Genomic DNA, 20,807 nt, shown 5'->3' on the forward strand with positions numbered 1-20,807 from the left:
GGAATGGAGATATAGTTCCAAGTCAGGATGGTGTGTGGCTTGGAGGGGAACTTGCAGGTGGTGGTGTTCCCATGCATCTGCTGCCCTTGTCTTTATAGGTGGTAGAGGTCGCAAGTTTGGAAGGTGCTGTGTAAGGAGCCTTGGTGCGTTGCTGCAGTGCATCTTATAGATGGTACACACTGCTGCCAGCGTGCGTCGGTGGTAGAGGGAGTGAATGTTTATGAATGGGTTGTCAATCAAGTGGGCTGCTTTGTCCTGGATGGTGTCGAGCTTCTTGAGTGTTGGAGCTGCAGCCATCCTGGCAAGTGGAGAGCATTTCATCACACTCCTGACTTGTGTCTTGTAGATGCTGGACAGGCTTTGGAGAGTCAGAAGGTGAGTTACTCACTGCAGGATTCCTAGCCCCTCTGACTTGCTCTTATAGTCATGGTATTTATATGGCTACTCCAGTTCAGTTTCTGGTCAATGGTAACCTGCCCCCCCCCCCCCCCCCCCCACCCCCAGGATGTTGATTGTGGGAGATTCAGCGATCGTGATGCCATTGAATGTTGAGGGGAGGTGGTTGGATTCCATCTTGTTGGAGATGGTCATTGCCTGGCACTTGTGTGGCGCAAATGTTACTTGCCACTTACCAGCCCAAGCCTCGATATTATCCAGGTTTTGCTGCATTTCTACATGGACTGCTTCAGTATCTGCGGAATCACAAATGGTGCTGAACATTGTGCAATCATCAGCATGCATTCTCTCTTCTGACATGATGGAGGGAAGATCATTAATGAAGCAGCTGAAGGTGGTTGTGCCAAGGACAGTATCCTGAGGAGCTCCTGCAGTGATGTCCTGGAGCTGAGATGATTGACCTCCAATAACCACAACCATCTTCCTTGGTGCTAGGTATCACTCCAACCAGCAGAGTTTCTTTCCCCTGATTATCATCAACTCCAGTTTTACTTGGGCTCCTTGATGTCAAGGGCAGTCACTCTCACCTCACCTCTTGAGTTCAGCTCTTTTGTCCATGTTTGAACCAAGGCTGTAATGAGATCAGGAGCTGCGTGGCCCTGGCAGAACCCAAACTGAGCATCAGTGAGCTGGTTATTGCTAAGCAAGTGCCGCGTGATCGCATTGTCGATGACACTTTCCATCACTTTACTGATGATTGAGAGTAGACTGATGGCGCGGCAATTGGCCGGGTTCGACTTGTCCTGCTTTTTGTGTACAGGACAAACCTGGGCAGTTTTCCACTTTGTCTGGTAGATGCCTGTGTTGTAGCTGTACTGGAACAGCTTGGCTAGGGGCATGGCAATTTCTGGAGCACAGGTCTTCAGTACTATTGCCGGAATGTTGTCAGGGCCCATATCCTTGGCAGTATCCAGTGCCTCCAGTCGTTTGTTGACATCACGCGGGATGAATCGAATTGGCTGAAGTCTGGCATCTGTGATGCTGGGGACTTCAGGAGGATGCCGAGATGGATCATCAACTTGGCACTTCTGGCTGTAGATTGTTGCAAATGCTTCAGCCTTATCTTTTGCAGTGATGTGCTGGGCTCCCCTATCATTGAGGATGGGGATAAATAAAAGCAAAATACTGCAGATGCTGGAAATCTGAAATAAAAACAAGAAATGCTGGAAATACTCATCAGGTCTGGCAGCATCTGTGGAGAAAGAAGCAGAGTTTTTTTATTTTATTTTATTCTGTTTCATCGTTCATTTTTTTACCATGTGCCTTCCCACTTTTTTTTCATGTTTGTGCTTTGGGCCAGGCTCTTTTTCTTTCACCACACCATTTACATACTGTTTGCCTTTGCTTCATGGCCTTCTGGTCAGTTATTCTCTGTGACCTTGTCCTATCAACACCTTCTCTTTGGTTATCTCTTGCCTGACCCCCACATTATTTGCTTAAAACCTATTACATTTCTCGCCTTGGCCAGTTCTGATCAAGGGTCACTGACCTGAAACATTAACTCTGCTTCTTTCTCCACAGATGCTGCCAGACCTGCTGAGTATTTCCACCATTTCTTGTTTTTATTATTGAGGATGGGGATATTTGTGGAGCCACCTCCTCCAGTTAGTTATTTAATTGTCCACCACCATTGACGGCTGGGTGTGGCATCACGGCAGAGTGTACATCTGATCCGTTGGTTATGGGATTGCTTAGTTCTTTCTATCGCATGCTGCTTACGCAGTTTGGCATGCAAGTACTCCTGGCTTGATGGTAATGGTAGAGTGGGGAATATGCCAGGCCATGAAGTTACAGATTGTGGTTGAGTACAATTCTGCTGCTGCTGATGGTCCACAGCGCCTCATGGATGCCCAGTTTTGCATTGCTAGATCTGTTTGAAATCTATCCCATTTAGCACAGAGGTAGTGCTACACAACACGATAGAGGGTATTCTCAATGTGAAGGCAGGACTTCATCTCCACAAGGACTGTGAGGTGGTCACTCCTACCAGTGCTGTCATGGACAGATGCATCTGCGACGGACAGATGCATCTGCGACAGGCAGATTGGTGGGGACGAGGTGTCTGGGAAATTGTCTCCAAGGTATGATTCAGTGAGTATGACTATGTCAGGCTGTTGCTTGACTGGACTGTGGGACAGCTCTCCCAACTTTGGCACAAGCCCTCAAATGTTAGTAAGGAGGGCTTTGCGAGGTCGACAGGGCTGGGTTTGCCATCGTCGTTTCTGGTGCCTAGATCGATGTCGGGTGGTCCATCCGGTTTCATTCCTTATTGACCTTGTAGCAGTTTGATGCAATTGAGTGGCTTGCTAGGCCATTAAGAGGGCAATTCAGAATCAACCACATGTAGGCCTGATCAGGTAAGGACAGCAGATTTCCTTCCCTAAAGCACATGAGTGAACCAGGTGGGTTATTAAGACAATCGGCAATGGTTTCATGGCCATCATTGGACTAGCTTTTAATTCCAAATTTATTAAGTGAATTCAAATTCCACTGCCTGCTGTTGTGGGATTTGAACCCATGTCTCTAGAGCAATACCCTGGGTCTCTGGGTTACTAGTGCAGAGACAGTACCACTAAGCCCTTCTTGAAGAAACAGCAGATGAGATATGTTGTGTTCCAGAACTGGCATACAGCCTGGCCTCCGAGTACACGTAGACAGGTCTCTGGGATCTTTTAGAACAATTCTTTTCAGGCGGCATTGAGAATTAATTTTACAGGCTTTTCTTCAAAGACAGGAGACGAGATGAGTTGACACAGTGGACTTCTCAGGTTCTTTTAAGGAGTTGCTGCAAAGCTGAGCTGGGTTGTGGTCTTTCCTTCCTTTAGAATTCTCTTCTCTCCTTGGAAGTTCTCTCCCTTTTTATACAGTTCAACCCCAACTCAAAATAATTCAAAAGTAAAACTGACAACTGGATGTCAACCTTTTGACCTCCATCAATCTTGACCTGTTACTTCTTTGTAAACAACTTCTCCAGGTGTCCAAAGTTCTTTTGTTTATTGAGCTGGAAGTCAGGTGGTTTCTTGGAAAGGTTTGTTGTTGTTGCTGGAAGTCAGGTGGTTTCCTGGAAAGGTTCGTCTTCCTCACAAGAACTCTGTGCCCCTTTTTTAAAAAAAAAACATTTCCAGGGATTGTTTTTGAAAGTCAAGTGGCCTTTACATGATCCCCTGTGAAAACCCCAAAGTTTAACTTTTCTTCAATCTTTCCAAAATGAATCCTCAAAAAATATATTTAAGAAAACATAGAGGCACTTTCGTAACACTTGTCTAGACTCTACTTTCTCCATGGTGCTTTTGTGCTAAAATATTCATTCAACCTCAAGTACTGAATCTAGCACAGTAGTCTAATGTGCTTTATCCACTCTCCTGAATAGTTCTTATTTATTGACTTTTCTCTTTGTAGTTGTGGTCACAGAGCAACATTTTCAGTGGACTCTTGCTGAAGTCTTTGCCATCATCATTCAGCTGTTTTAACTAGTCCATCAGAATCCTGTACAACATTTCTACAAACATGTGGAATCTGATTTACCATCGTAGTCTCCCAGCCCATGTTTCCAACATGACTGTTGAGTGGGGTGTCTTCAAAGAATAATGTTTCCAGCTATAAGCATTTATGGAATTACTGACTTTTTGTAAAAGCTCTTCTTTAAGGCATGCACTGTGGAATTGAAAAGCTTTTGTCCACAGATGATATAATTGCAACTTCAGTCTTTTAGGACTGTGATTTGACATCAGATTTTGTTTTTAAATAGCATTTAGAAATGCTGCTGGCTAAATAACCCTTAAATGAGTACACATTCTGCTACGTAAATTACTTCCACTAAATTCAGTAACTGGCCCTTTTTTAATACAGAAAGTCAGGGGAGTGCATGCATTAGCAGTAGGTCACTACATTTTATTTACATGTGAATGAGGCAATCTTTGAACATCTGTTCTTTTCAGTCAAAAATTTAGTTTCATTTTGCCTCAGCAAAATCTCTCCACCAGTGGAAGTGCCATCTTTTGATATTCATAGAATAAAAATCCGCACCTTCTCAAGGGCAATTGGGGATGGGCAATAAATAGATGCGCACATCCCAAGGATAAATAACATACAGGTTTTTTTTTGTAAACTCTTTAAACAAAGCTGGTTGGATAGTGGCATTTAGCGCTTTGCAAGCACCTTCATGGGCCAACATATGGAGCATTTAATTCCAGACTATCTGTAAGGTACCTTCAGTAATATGCATTCTTACAATGAGCATTGCTGACTTGACTGAGCCTCTCGAGGCACTGAGCACTTGGGAATTATGCTTTGCAGTGCCTTGATGTTTCCTCTGAGTACCACTGCCAGTTTTTTTATTTCGATGCGCTAAAATTTTATGTGGTGGTTGAACATGAGGAAAATTAGTATAATGTTACTCATTTGACTTTCATTTATAAATCTTCCTCTCAGCCAATCCTGCATAGCTCTTTCTCACCTTATGTGGCTTGGAGTTGATCTGCTGTTCACTGTTGGATGATTCAGTGCTTTTGCTCTTGTTTGGAATTTCAGTGCAGCTTCCTCTGGCCAAAGAACTAAGGGCAAGGTCCAGAGCAAGGAAGGCTACTTGACTACGCAGGGCATGAAATTCTGAAAGCGACAGCATCTGAAGGTTAGCATCCCTTTCCCCTGTGGGATGATAACAGACGTTCAATTTGTATATGGAGGCTGAAAATCTGAGGATGAGCAAGACTGTAGTTACTTTATTCGACCCCTACTAACTTACAAAAGTCCTCCACACACGCAAGCACACTTTTATATAGTGCTTACACGGGTGTACAATAACATAATATTGTAATTTATTTTGACTAGAAAAATCAAGGTACCCAACCATGTGTTAAAATGAGATTTTTCAGTTGATCTGCAAACAAATCTCTCCACAGGCTACAGCAGCGTGAAGATGTGTGAGATACAACTTGAGCTATTGACCCATGGAGCCTATTATCAATTCTGGTCACCGTGTACAGTCTTTAAAATTTGGTCTGTTGATCTTCATATGTTTATAGGATCATAGATTGAAACAGCACAGAAAGGGTCATTCAGCCCATTGTGCCTGTGTCAGCTCTTTGAAAGAGCTATCCAGTTAGTTCCACTCCCCTGTTCTTTCTCCACAGACCTGTAAATTTTCCCCCTTCAAGTATTTAATCAAGTGCCTGTCGAAAGTTGTTGAATCAGCTTCCAACATCCTTTCAGGCAGTGCATTCCAAATCATACAAATCGCTGTGTAATTTTATTTCCTAATGTTGCTTCTGGTTCTTTTGCTAATTACCTTAAATTTGTCTCTTCTGGTTATCGACCCTTCTGACAATGGAAACAGTTTCTCCTTATTTACTCTATCAAAGCCCTTCATAATTTTGAACACCTTTGTCAAATATCCCATTAACCCTAAAATAAAAGCAAAATACTGCGGATGCTGGAAATCTGAAACAAAAACAAGAAATGCTGGAATCACTCAGCAGGTCTGGCAGCATCTGTGGAAAGAGAAGCAGAGTTAACGTTTCGGGTCAGTGACCCTTCTTCGGAACTGACAAATATTAGAAAAGTCACAGATTATAAGCAAGTGAGGTGGGGGTGGGGCAAGAGAAAACAAAGGAGAAGGTGCAGATTGGACCAGGCCACATAGCTGACCAAAAGGTCACGGAGCAAAGGCAAACAATATGTTAATGGTGTGTTGAAAGACAAAGCATTAGTACAGATTAGGTGTAAATAACCCTCTCCGCTGTAAAGAGAACAACCACACTTTCTCTTGTCTCTTCACATACTGAAGTCTTTCATCCATGATGCCATTCCATTAAATCTCCTCTGCACCCTAAGACCTTAACCTCTGTCTGTCCTGTTTTAATCTATGATTCTATGAATGTATGAAGATCAACAGACTAAGTTTTAAAGACTCAGTTGTGTTGCTCTAAACAGTGGGCAGAATGATCAATATGCTGCATCGTTTAATAGCTCAAGTTATATCGCACACATTCTCGGACTGCTACAGCCTGTGGAGAGATTTGCTTGCAGATCAACTGTAAAATCTCAGCCCCACCTTTCCTTTGAGTTCTAAAATGTGGTGCCTAGAATTGGCCATAATATTCCAGTTGGGTGTTTTATATAGGTTTAGTGTAACTTCCTTGCTTTAGTACTCTGCAAGGATCTCATATGCTTTTTTAACAGCCTTCTCAACTTGTCCTGCTTTCAAAAACATTTGTATATACATCCCAGCTCTCTGTTCCTGCCCCTTTTAAATTGTGCTACTTAGTTTATATTGTTTTAAATTGCGCCACTTAGTTTATATTGCTTCTCCTTATTCTTCCTTCCAAAATGAATCACTTCACTCTTCTCGGCATTAAAATTAGTCTGTCATGTGTCTGTCCAATTCACCAGGCTGTCAATGCCCTCCTAAAATCTGTTACTATCCTTCTCACTGTTTTGCCAAGTTTTGTATCTTCTGCAAAGTTTGAAATTATGCCATGTATACCTTAAGTCCGTGTCATTTATTTATATATATATATATACATCAAAAAGGGCAGGGGCACCACTGCACACTTCCCTCTAGTCTGAAAAACAACTGTTCGCTAATCCTCTCTGCTTTTTGTCCCTTTAACTAATTTCTTATCTAGGTATTCACTGACCCTTTAATCCCATGGGCTTCAATTTGATAAGTCTCACTTGGTACTTATTCAAATAACAACCACACTACTTTCATCAGCCCTCTTGTTGCTTCATCAAAGAACTCAATCAAGTTAGTCAAACACAATTTGCCTTTAACAAATCTGTACTGGATGTCACTTTTTCAAGTGCCAATTAATTTTGTCCTAGATTAGTGTCTCTAAAAATTTCCCCAGAGCTGACAGGCTGACTGGCCTGTAGTTTCCAGGTTTATCCCACTCCCCTATTTTTAAACAGGGAATTAATATTTGCATCCTCCAGTCCTCTGGCAGTACTCCCATTTCTAAGGTGGATTGGAATATTGTGGCCAGAACCTCTGCAGTGTCCACCCTTATTTCACTCAGCAACCTAGGATGCATTCCATCCAGACTGATTGTGACTTCTGATTTTGAGTGCTGCCAATTTTATAAGTATCTCCACTTGATCAAATTTTATCCTATCTACCACCTCCTCCTTTACTGTGACATTGGCACAATCGTTTTCTTTAGTGAAGGTAGATACAAAGTGCTCACCACTCATCTTGCCTTGGCAAGATTTTTTTTGTCACAAATCAGCCCCAACCTTCCTTTGAATGCCCTTTTACTATTCATATATTTATAAAAGACTTTAGTGTTCCTTTTTATGTTAGCCACTAATCTATTCTCATGCGCTCTTTTCTTTACGCATATTTCCTTTTTCAGCTCTTTGTACTTTCTGTACTCTGCTTGGTTCTTGAGTGAATTATAAACCTGACATTAACGATATCTTTATATTTGGATGCCCTTCCTTTCCCTCTCATGGGAATGTGTCTAGTCTACCCAAACTGCCTTCTCTTTGAAGGTCTTCCATTGCTCATTTACTGTTATATTTGTCAATCTTTGATTCAAATCCACCTGGGCCAGAACCCTTTTCAACTCATTGAAATCAGCCCTCCTCCAGTTGAATATTTTTCACATTTGATTTCTCCTTGTCCTTTTCCATAATTTCACAATGATAATATGATCACTGTTTCCTAAATGCTCCCCCATGGAAACATGCTACCCCTGCCTTACTTCATTCCTGGATCTAGATCCAGCACTGCTTCCTTCATAATTGGACTGGATCAAGAAAATTCGCTTGTGCTGATTTCAGGAATTCCTCCTGCTCCTTGTCTATAGTTGGTTAATTGAAGTTCCCCATTAAAACTATTCTAATGTTCTTGCATCTTTATGAACCTTCCCTGAAAATTTGCTGCTCTACCTCCTTCCTACCCTTTAGTTATGAGACAGTCATACTTAAACTTTATAGAGTCCTAAATAGACCACACCTTGGGTAAGTACTATTTCTGGTCTCCACACCATAAGGAAGACATTCAAACCTTGGAGCAGTTTCAGAAAAAAGCTGCAAGGCTGATCCCTAACATTAGCGGACTATCTTTGAGGAAAAAATGCTGAAAAGAGATGACTTTATAGAGTTGTATAAATAGTAAATGTAATAGAAAAGGTAAATCCAGGGGGTGAGTGGCCTACTCCTGCTCCTAATTTGTATGTTCGTAACTATATTTTATTACTTGCACTTATATAGCATACTTAATGTAAAAAAACAAGGCCCAAGGTACTTCACGGAAGTGTAAGGAACAAATGGAAATCAAACCAAAGAGGGAAATATTAGGAGGGATGAGAAATAGCGAAACCAAAGAGAAGGGTTTAAGGGAGGGTTTTAAAGGGGGAAGGATTTTGGGAGACAATTACTGTGTGTGGAACTTAGGTGATTGCCACCAGTGGTGGGGTGAAGGGAGGCAGGGCTACACAGTAGGCAAGTCAGGAAAGGGCTCCACGGGTTATTATATAGTTGGAGAAGGTTAGAGGTGGGGAGTGAGACCATGAAGGGACTTGAACACAAGAATAAGAATTTTAAATTTGCAGCATTGGAGAACCAAGAGCCAGTGCAGGTCAGGAAGAACATGGGTGCTAGGTGAGAGAGACTTGGTGCATAGAATGAATGGGTAGGATAGTGGAGGCAGAAGTCTTGGAATAATTTGAAAAAAAGCTCGACGTTCTGATAGGACTATTTGTTTTTGGATGTTTGAGAAGATAGGTTGAATGATCTTCCTCAACTTGGTCTATCTTGTCATATTGTAAAATTTCCTCTTGGTTGCCAATGTTCCCAGCTCAGTGCTTGTAGCAAGAAGCTCTGGAACCTAAGCATATTTCCCATCGTCATGATATGAATTTTATGCATGATTCATACTTGTTACTTTTAGAAACCTTGTCAGCAAGTTATATTATTTTCATTCCCATCCAGCCATATCTGTCCTCCCTCTTTAGTCAGCCTGTTACCTTAAGCATGATTCACTGTAACCAATTACATTGTTTTATTAAGGCTTGATTATGTGTACTGTTACAGCATTATACTGTAAACTCCATGCTGTAGCCGAGAGTGGGGCATCGGGAATGATCAAAAAGAAAAACCCAACATAGGAAAGCTTCAACTGAATATAGTTGACAAGGTTGAATCACTAAGTAGAGTGGTTGAAGACACGAAGGATAAGTTTACTTGATTCTGTTTTTCTGGCATCAGTGCTCCTTTGATAGAAGCAGCAAGAGAATATGGTTTGCATACAGATATTGAGTGACAGCAGAAGAACTACTTCAGTGTCATAGTGGTGAGGTGAGAGGATCAAGGTATATTCCATAAAACAGCTTTTCAAAGGATTAAGATGCTGTGCAGAGATATTTTTAACTTTAAAGTAATTTAAAGATGCAGTAAATGAAAGATCGATCCGCGTAGTAAAAATATTGTGCTGACAGGTATTAAACAAGCAACATGTGTCTATTTCAAAAAAGAAAATTAATAGTAAGGTAACTTTGAAAATGAATCAAATATATGACCCTTATCACTAGTTTGTTGACACTAATTCTTGTTACAAAGCATCATATAGAATATCTGTGCATTTTATTATACTTAACTTTCACTCAATTTGCATTCCAGTTTCTTGGTATTGTCAAGAATGTCTTGTAAGCTGCTCCTGGAAAAAATTGAAAAGGTTCTAAATATTCAAATACAGTGAGTTCAGCTGATGGCCTAGTGACTAAAAACATGTGATGTGGTTCTAAGCCATTTAGACCAGATGGGCCCCAAGTTCCTTTACTGACCTCTGCTGAGTTAGCTGATTACAGTTGAGGCAACAACTGATGTGCTACAATTGCCCTCAATGCATCTGTATTTGGAGGTTTGAGGGAGAAGTAGTTCCCAATCCTAAGCACTAACCAATAATTCCTGCTGGAAATTCAGTGTGTGGCGTTGAGCAGAGACCAGATCATTCTCCGTTGTTTTGGCTCCCATGAAGAATGATCACTACTTTGATGATCCAGAGGGCTGCTGGTGCCTGCGGAACATTGAAGAGTCAATACTTTTAGGAAAGGAGAGGAGAAATGCAGGGAGGAATAAGATATGAGAAATATTTACCATGTATTAATATTCTCTGATCAAGCCCTGTTATCTTGCATGAGAATGATAAGTGCGTCTGTGGCATTACAACTGAAATTGCAACTCTCCCACTGCAATGGATTTGCTGTATTTAAGTGTCCTGTGGCAATAATGCTGCCCTTATTCCCGAATTGCCAAACTGCAGCTGAACTATGTTCCTTCATACAGTTTGAAATGTGCAGTAACTTAAGTTCAGCAGTCATGTTGTAGAGCTAAGTATTTGTGCACATTTCTGTTCTCATTGATTTCTGGGTCACAGAACCTGATGAAATTAATTCCTGTTTAGATTTTTAAGATGATAGCCACTGACATATGAATAGTGGCAGATCGTGGGAGAGGGGAGTTTAATAGTGCCATCATGATATCCTCTGTAATTCCCAAACATGCAAGTTTATTTGAAAATAAATCTCCACGTAGCCTATTTGGTATAGGGGAATAAAATTGCTATTTCTCCTATTTACCATCTATGTATTACTTAAGCACCTAGATCACAGGTAGTATATGTTTCCATGGGCATTTCATGAGCTCTTTTATTCCCACTATATTAAAATCAGCATTGGACTTTTGCTTACCAAGGATGTTTAGATGACTAGTTAACTTAATATTCAGCTGGAAATGAAAACCTTTCCAAGAAAGTTGACACGCATCAGCATGGCTCAGCAAGATAGTGGGAAAATCCATTGAGGTTCTGGTTCCTGATTACTACTAGTGCCTCATGCTTTAAATTTGGTGTGCAAGGGTAAGGAGAGGACTTAGCTCAACAGTGTTGGTCACAATGGTGAATAGCTGTTAATGCTCATTGTTCCTTTGTCATTGTTAATTGAAAAATGTGAACCCACTTTGATTATATTGAAAAAAAAATTGAGTAAAAGAAATAACACAAACTACAAGGGGTATTTTTGAGACCCTTTCCAGCTTTCATCTCTTTACTCAGATGAAGACATGCGTTCAATCTGGAGTGCATAGAAAGGTCGAGAATGATTAATTTTGTTCCATTGTAAATGCTGTGGTGGCAACTAAGCAGCTTCTCTTTCTATAAATTAAAGCGGGGACACTCTCCTTGGGATAAAAATGTATGATGGAAGAAGCCAAATAGAAAATCTCTGATGGTGTTAGTCATAGCTGACTATAGATGAGGATCATGTGGGGACAGACGGGGTAGTTGATTGGTAGTGTGAAGTGGGAAAACTGCTTAAAAGTAGTGGGTAGGCTCATCAGTCTGGACTGCGAGCAGAGAAAGGTGGTCACTCATGGCAATCATGGAGTTGCTGGTAATGAGGTGTCAGGGTCCATGTGGATATAAGTGGAGCTAAGGTGGGTAAGAAGCAGAAGGCAATGTGGCTGCAATATGATTGATTCTCCAGACGTCTTGACCACATACTGTTGAGGTCACTGTTGCCCAGACCCTACCATCTTACACAAAACTTTTAATATAGATTTAGAACAAGACTTCAGTTTCCCTGGAGAATGCTAGCTTTGTGGAATAAAATGCTACAGGATGCAATTAATGCTAAAGAAAACATTAAATTTGCTTTGTGAGTAGAAGAGGTGCAAAAAGTTATGGGGAGTAAATTTTAAAGCTAGAATGAAAAATCAGATGATAGAAAATAGGTTGGAATTATGTGTAAAGGATATGGAGACAGTCCCATAGATTTTTAAGGAATGGGATGAATGTGTTGTGCTTTTTTTTCCGAAGTTTGATTATTTATGATATCCCAGCTAAGTTTTTGAATTCCCAGTGCATCAGAATAGACCAAAAAAACTAACCTGTTGGTGCTTTTGTGTTTTTGAATTGTTGTGGACATATCCTGGTAATAATTGAAGTGTAAGTCCTGCCGGTAGGTGTTCTGGTGTCAAATTAGCAAACGCAATCTATGGGCCCTGGAATCCTACCACTACAAATAATCTAATATGCCATAGTTAAAAGATATTAGCAGGCTTTTTGGATGCATGTCATCTAAAATGCTTGTGGATTTACATCCATATCGTTGCCATGCAAATTTGGTCACTGCAAATTGCTGTTCTGAAACTAGTGTATACCCAGGCACCAATGGCTTTGTTGCCAGGAGTTGGAGTAAACTGTATCAGAGAACCTTGGGTACTAGAAATTGAGCTGCTCAATGCAATTATACTTGATCAATATACACATATATATTTTACTTTTTCTTTAGGGCGTAACAATTCCCAGCCAGAGGCGCTATGTATATTATTACAGCTACCTTTTGAAGCACAAATTGGATTACAAACCAGTGGCATTACTGTTTCACAAGATGCAGTTTGAAACTGTTCCAATGTTCAGTGGTGGAACGTGCAGTAAGTCTGTTTTACTTGTTTTTAGATATATATATTTGGAGGGGAGGGACAGAAAATTGTAATAGTATATTGCTGTTTCAGTTTGCTATCTGCCTGTTGACCAGGCAGAGACAATGTAATACAACAAATCATTTGAACTGTACTCTAGTATAATACAACAGCATCTAGAACCCAAATGTTTTCAACTGATATTTCCAACAAGTGTCAGTAATGGTCAAATGTGCTTTCCCAATATCTGATTGGACCATGCTGCTTTTTTAAGTTAAACAATTTGTAAAAATTCATATTCTCAAAGGATCATTTATGCTGCTAAATAGAATCTACCTAGAATCTAGATTGGGAGAGAATAGAACAGAAAATTTCAGCTGGATGCTGCCACATGTTATCCACAGAGCTGTCCATTGATTTTCCTACAGCTCTGTTTGGCTGACCAGCTCTTGAGCTGTGGGTTTGGTGGGAATAGGGGCAAAACTGGCAGCGCTGTGTGGAAATGATAGGTTTTTTATCAAACTAAGATCTGTTAGCAGTGAAGATTTTCAGACATTGCATGAATAGGGACTGAATATGATGAACTAGAAATAATTCTTGTTATTTCCATGTTTTAATCAGCGTTCTGGTATTTTCTTTCATGCTGCTCATGAAATTTCAATTTTCAAATACCACTCCAATTAGATAAGTTTGATGCCACATTGCATTTCAATACTAAGCAAATTCTGGGTCAGTGACTAATAGGAAATCATCAATTTTTGTGTTGTAGTTCAGTTTTCACCCCCTGCTCTTCTGGGGAAGGACTTGTGTTGATGAATAGTTTTGTGAGCATTGGTGGTACTCTGCATATCTAATCAAGTGGCCGTTCCTCATGTGTGAGACTGGCAAGTTGACTGGCCATTCACAAACTCATTATCTAGCAGGGAGTCACTAGCTGCAATCAGTAACACAAGTATGACTTTTTCTTCCTTTGCCCGTCACTAGTCCAGGGAAGTCAGTTGTAGCACCCTATTTGCTGTCATAATTGAGAGGTATAAATTTAAACAGACCAGGAATGCAGCCCTCTATTGCCCAGTACTACTAAGACAACAGGAAGCTCCACCGTATTATTACTTCAAAGAAAGAAGTGAGGTAATTCAGTTTTGAGGAATAGCATACCTTGTCAGGTGTACCTCCTTTCTACTGTACCAAAACAATGGGCCTTAGCTCCAGTGTCAGCAGAATTTCTACTACTCCGCAAGCCAATTGAATTTTTCTGTTTGCAGACTAGATATCCCAAAGGCTTGTGAGTCTTCCAATTTATTTAGAATTATGGGCATTGTTCTGCCATGGCATATTCTCATGATTATCCAGGGTAGCATTCCCCTTACCTCATAAATCCATAGCAACCAAGACTTTCAACTTTTTGGTGGGGGATGCGTTTTCACCCCATCCCACAAATGTAAAGCAGCATGCTAACCCACTGTACCATCAATTCCCTTTCTTGCCCATAAAATAAAATTAATTGCACCAGTGTGAATGAAAGTTCGTAAATCTGTGACTAAGTGCTCCAATTGAATTCCTTTCGAAATTGTACAACCTTTTTTTTAAGTTTGCAGTTTCATGGGGACCAGTACTCAGTGCTTCTGCATCTCCCATTAAAGAGCGCTAGGATGCAAGATCCTGACTTTGGGGGAGTAGGTAGAAATAGGCAGTAACAGGAGTATTGAAGCAGAATTTTCAGCCTTGAATACTATTAAGATAAACCCTTTTAAGTTTCAAGATCATGTGCCACTGACAGCAGTATCAATTTTGCTTTGTTATCTGGCTGGTGTCTTGCAATGTACAAGTCAAAAAAATACTCCACATGAATTTCTGAATTATTAATTCTCAATTAACATGGCTCTTCAAAGTGTGCCCATTTACAAAAGAAACCCAGTATTCAATTAGAGGAAGATGTTTTATCCTTGTTTGTAGCGTAGTTATTGGAGGATAGATTGTTCTGGCATGTATATCTCTGAACATTTAAATTGTCACCTGAAGCCACCTGATTTGTCATTTACATGGGGCTTCATTAGAAAATTTGCAGTTAGCTATAAAAATAAGCTTGTAGTTAATATTTCCTTATTTTTGTTAGGACTAAAAAACTTAAAGGTCTTTTGTTCTTTCTTAGATCCTATGTTTGTGGTATCACAGCTCAAGGTGAAGATCTTCACTTCCCCTTTGGGACCGACCAGGCGTGAAGACAAGTACATGTATTTTGATTTTCCTCAACCTCTACCCGTGTGTGGAGATATTAAAGTGGAATTCTTCCACAAACAGAACAAGATGATGAAAAAGGTTTGTTCTTACTAGATTTGGAGTCAATTTAATATAACTAGGGGTATCTGTGTATATATCAAGGACACAGAAACTTTAATCTGTAAAGTGCAGTGTATGAGGAAGTCTCACCTTCAGTACATTTCTACTTGTTTTTAAAAAGGCTAAAGATTTTACACTAACTAATTTCCACCCCCCAATTCCATCACCACCCAAAGGCATTCAAGTCAAGCGCAACACTAACAGATTGAACCTATTTTGCAAACTGCATAGAAATTATGAAAGCAAAATACCGCAGATGCTGGAAATCTGAAATAAAATGATGTAAGTGCTCAGACTGACTGGCAGCATCAGTGGAGAGAGCAACTGAGTTAATGTTTCAGGTCAATGTTCTTTCATCAGAACATATTAAAATATACCCAGTTAACCATTGCTGCATTGCCTTTGACAAGGTCCCACATGGCACACTGGTTATAAAAATAAAATCCCATGGGATCCGGGATCCAGGGAAATGCAGCAAGGTGGATACAAAATTGGTTCAGTGGCAGGAAACAAAAGGTAATTGTTGACGGATGTTTTAGCAGCTGGAGAGCTGTTTCCAGTGGCGTTCCGCAGGGCTCACTACTGGTCCTCTGCTTTTGTGGTATACATTCATGATTTGGACGTAAATGTAGGGGGCATGATCAAGAAGTTTGCAGACAACACAAAGATTGGCCTGTGGTAGATGGTGAGGAGGATAGCTGTAGGAAGATATTGATGGTCTGGCAGAAAAGTGGCAAGTGGAATTCAACCTGGAGAAGTGTGAGGTGATGCATTTGGGGAGGTCAGATAAGGCAAAGGAATATTAACGGGAAAATACTGAGAAAGTAGAGGAAGTGAGGGACCTTGGAGTGAATGTCCACAGATCCCTGAAGGTAGCAGGATAGGCCGATAAGATGGTTAAGAAGACATATGGAATCCTTTCCTTTACTAGCTGAGAATATAAGAGCAGGGAGGTAATGCTGGAACTGTATAACTCATTGGTTAGGCCACAGCTTGAGTACTGTGTACAGTTCTGGTCACCTCATTACAGAAAGGATGTAATTGCACTAGAGAGGGTACAGAGGAGATTTGCGAGGATGTTGCCAGGACTGGAAAAATGCAGCTATGAGGAAAGAGTGGATAGACTGGGGTTGTTCTCCTTGGAACAGAGAAGGCTGAGGGGAGATCTGATTGAAATGTACAAAATTTTGAGGGGTCTGGATAGAGTGGAGGTGAAGGGTCTATTTACCTTAGCAGAGTGGTAAGTGACGAGGGGGCATAGATTTGAAGTGACTGGTAGAAAAATTAGAGAGAAGATGAGGAAAAGCTTTTTCACCCAGAGGGTGGTGGGGGTCTGGAACTCGCTGCCTGAAAGGGTAGCTGAGGCAGAAACCCTCATCTCATTCAAAAGGAGTCTGGATATGCACCTCAAGTGCTGTAATCTGCAGGGCTACGGACCAAATGCTGGAAGGTGGGATTAGAATAGGTGGATCGGTTTTCAGCCAGCACAGACGCGATGGGCCAAGTGGCCTCTTTCTGTGCCTTAAACTTTCTTTGATTCTATGATCTCTTTAATGCCTGGGGTGCTGGAAAGACCTGGACAGGCCATTTTTAAAGTTCTGTCTCAAACGTGGACTAACATAAATGTTCATAATGAAAATATGCCCTTGTCTAGAGTAGTTCTACTATGGTAAAATGAATCCTGTACAACTAAAGCTAAAATCTACTTGCGCAGTCTTCTTGCAATTCACTCCCTTTTATTTTTACATTTAACTGTTACTTTATTTAACCATTCTGACTACATTACAATATCTGTTTCTCGAAAAAGAAAATCACTTGCCTGCATTCTTGTACCTTCCTTAACATACTAACCATTTTGGAGTTGTGAATCACATTGACAAAATGGCTTCTGACTTGAAACTAGCTCAGTGTCATATTTTTAAGCTAGTTGAGATCTAGAACTGTGAAAATTGATATGGTCATATAAGCAAACAGGCCAGTTTGAGATGTGATATTTATGTACTAAAAAGAGGAATGTGATTTCTTGATAAGTTGCCTCATCCTGATTGTTAGATGAAACAGCTCCTGCACAGACTGTAAAAAATTTAAGCACAAGTATTCTCAAAAACACATCAGTTTTGGGGATCAGTTTAAATCCTGGTGCAGCAGGTGAAATCCTTGATGTGATCAAAAATGGAGGATAATAGATTTTCAGATGTTTGGATAAGTTGTAATATGCTTGAGGAGTGTATTAGTCAACCAATTTTAGTTAATTTCTAGTGTCCATTACTGTCACCATTGCACCTGGCAGGTTTTGCCATCCGACTTTGTTTTGCATGACTGGATGGGTCTTTTAAAAAGGAAAATTGAAACAATACTTTAGGTTTACAGTTGTATATGTAATGCTTCTCTGTATGTAATAAATTCTAGAACTGGGTAGTGCAGTCAGTTAGACACAGGACTTCAGTCCTGGGACCTGGGTTCACAGTACTCGGATGACAGATTCCTCTTTAAGCTTGCTACAAACCATAAAACTATAGAAATTTATAGCACAGAAGTAGGCTATTCGATCCATCATGTCTGCTGTGGCTGATTTGTTGGAGCAATGTAAGACTAATCTCACTGCTGTGCTGTCTCCTTGTAACCCTATATTTTCCTCTGCTTCATACCTCTATTAAATTTCTTCTTGGCTTCAGAGGAAATACCTCAAGTCTCTCCTCAAAACTATAGTCTCATCCCTGATGATGTCTATCTATACTGTAAACTCTTTTATTTCCTTTCTATAATATATTCATATGTCTGCTTTTCCTAAACTGATTGTCCTCCTTGCTGTTTGCCAAGCCACCTACTCATATGTAATCAGTAAATTTCAATGTAGTACTCCTTATGCCCCAGTCCAAATCATCAGTTATATTGAAAACAAATGTGGGCCCAGCACTGACCCACTTCCAACCCTCCAACTTCTCCAATCCAGGGAACACCCATTAACTCTAACCCTTTGTATTATGTCTTTAAATGAGTTTTGGCAGACGTTATCCAGTTTCTCATAGTTGTGGAACCAAACTGCTCCAAATTTAGAACTAACTTGCAATCATTGATGCCACAGGAAAGCTGATACAGGAAATGGAAAAAATGGGCGCTTTTCTAAGGTCTGAGGCCTATTGTTTGGATGGATGTTAAGTCTGCATCTAACTGCTGTACTGGAGCTAATGATGATCCAGGGTGTCTAAAATGAAAAGTGTCCCATTCTTCAATGGTAACACTGCTCACCTGAACACACAAATTTACAGAAACATGCATGCATACACGCAGTCAGCTTTTTTCAAATTGTCTGATGCACTGGCTGATAATTTTGACTCTGATATGCCATGCTGCCATGTGTAGCTTCGCTCTCAGTCAGAATCATTACAATGCAAATATTTTTCTTACAAACTGGACCAAAGACCAGCAGTGTTAAATTTATCATAGTTCGGTATTGTTTAGAGGGCCGTAGTTGGCTAGTACATTCTGTAGCAGAGAATTTCTCAGTGTAACAAAATTACAAAACCATTATTTATAAATAGTTTTATGATTTCATTACACATAGCATTTTTTTATTTGTTCATGAGATGTGGGCTATCCCTAACTGCCCTTTGAGAAGGTGGTGGTGAACCACCTTTTTGAACCACTGCAGCCCATGTTGTGCAAGTGCACCCACAGTGCTGTTAGAGAGGGAGTTCCGGATTTTTGACTCAACCACATTGAATGGCAATATATTTCCAAGTCAGCATGGTGTGTGGCTTGGAGGGGAACTTGCAGGTGGTGGTGTTCCCATGCATCTGCTGCCCGTGTCCTTCAAGGTGACAGAGATGCTGTTGAAGGAGCCTTGGCATGTTGCTTGTCGATGGTACACACTGCTGCCACTGTGCACCCGTGGTAGAGCAAGTGAATTTTTAAAGTGGTATATGGGATGCCGATCAAGCCGGCAGCTTTGTCTTGCATGGTGTTGAGCTTCTTGAGTGTTGTTGGAGCTGCAGTCATCCAGGCAGGTGGAGAGTGCTCCATCACACCCCTGACTTGTGCCTTGAAGATAGCGGATGGGCTTTGGGAAGTCAGTAGGTGAGTTACTTAATGCAGAATTCCCAGCCTCTGACCTGCTCTTATAACCACAGTATCTATATGGCTGGTGCAGTTCAGTTTCTGGTTAATGGTAACCCCCAGGACATTGGGGGATTCGGCAATTGTAATGCCGTTGAATGTGAAGAATGGTTAGATTCTCTTTTGTTGTCATTGTCTGGCACTTGTGTGGCACGAATGTCACGCCACTTGCCAGCCCAAGCCTGAATGTTGTTGAACCTTCTTGCTCCATGCGGGCACAGACTGCTTCAGTATTCAAGGAGTTGCAAATGTTACTGAACACTGCAATTGTCAGCTAAAATCCCCACTTCTGATCTTGCGTTGGAGGGAAGGTCATTGATGAAACAGCTGAAGATGGTTGGGCCAGGACACCACCCTGAGGAACTCCTGCAGCGATGCCCTGGGGCTGAGATGATTGGCCTCCAGCAACCACAGCCATCTTCCTTTGTGCTAGTTATGACTCCAACGAACGGAGAGTTCACCGCCCACCCCCCACGCCCCTGATTTCCATTGAGTTTAATTTTGCTAGGGTTCCTTGATGTCACACTCGGTCAAATGCTGCCTTGGCATCAAGGGCAATCACTCTCACCTCACCTCTGGAATTCAGCTCATTTGTCCATGTTTGGACCAAGGCTGTATTGAGGTCTGGAGTTGAGTGCACTTGGTAGAATCCAGTATACAGAGGAAATCTTTGCCCCATGGTATTTAACGATTTATTTTTATTGATTCTATGACTTTATGTAATTGACCTAAGCAGGGAATCTCATTTTGTAATGTTCGTTTGAAATTTAGAATTGGTATGGGGTCGGGTGGGGGGAGTAACCTGACAATTTTTATATTCTGCCTACCTTAAGTAAGTTGCTTATCAACAGGAAAGAGTTTTTTTTTCTTCATCAGTAGTCTGCCTTCCAATCTGAAGGCATTTTTGTCGTGCTCTTCCACAAGCACATACCCCTGAGACAATTCAGCCAAGTGGCTATTATTCATGTGCAGTTCTCTGCCTTGTGTCGACAGGCTATTGGAATGCAAGAGGCTCACACTTTTGTTTAATCTTTTTCTCTCCCAATGCCTTACTTGTGCCTTTTCAGTAGGGGTTGCTGGTTAGCAATTGGGAGTAGAGTGCTGGATGATTTTCCCCTCAATCTAGATCCACTGAGGCATTCTATAGCACCTCTACCACCTTTTTGGCTGAGATCAGCTAACTTGACACAAAGTGGGAATTAAATCTAGCTCAGGGAGTTGATAAACTTGCTAAGCTATTGGGGAAAATTTTGGATGGATTCCTTTACTTCGCTCGCACCCTACCCCCAATCCCCTTTCATCAATTCTTCATTCGTTAAAACAATCAAAATTACTGTTTTTTGCTCCTCCTTTCCTTTTTCTCTCCTCCAGGCCATGCAATATCTGTAGCCAATCTTCTACCAGGTCTGTATGAGTGCATTCTTAAAGCTTTTTAATTTATTACAGTACTTTAAAATTTCAGTCAGTACCTC

The 20,807-nt window shown here is 40.9% G+C and overlaps 1 protein-coding gene across 3 annotated transcripts in view; it reads left to right on the forward strand.

The window, feature by feature from the left end:
* Positions 1-20,807, forward strand: part of ptenb (phosphatase and tensin homolog B) — a 161,949-nt gene that overhangs the window by 128,307 nt on the left and 12,835 nt on the right. For 2 of the 3 annotated variants that reach the window (XM_068052523.1, XM_068052524.1), the window contains exons 6-7: positions 12,750-12,891; positions 15,032-15,198. In XM_068052523.1, the coding sequence (XP_067908624.1) occupies positions 12,750-12,891; positions 15,032-15,198 (309 nt within the window). Of the gene's footprint in view, positions 1-9,659; positions 9,760-12,749; positions 12,892-15,031; positions 15,199-20,807 lie in introns of those variants that run through there. The other variant, XM_068052525.1, reaches the window with a different exon arrangement.

The sequence above is a fragment of the Heterodontus francisci genome, chromosome 20 (assembly GCF_036365525.1).
Source record: "Heterodontus francisci isolate sHetFra1 chromosome 20, sHetFra1.hap1, whole genome shotgun sequence".
NCBI lineage: Eukaryota > Metazoa > Chordata > Chondrichthyes > Heterodontiformes > Heterodontidae > Heterodontus > Heterodontus francisci.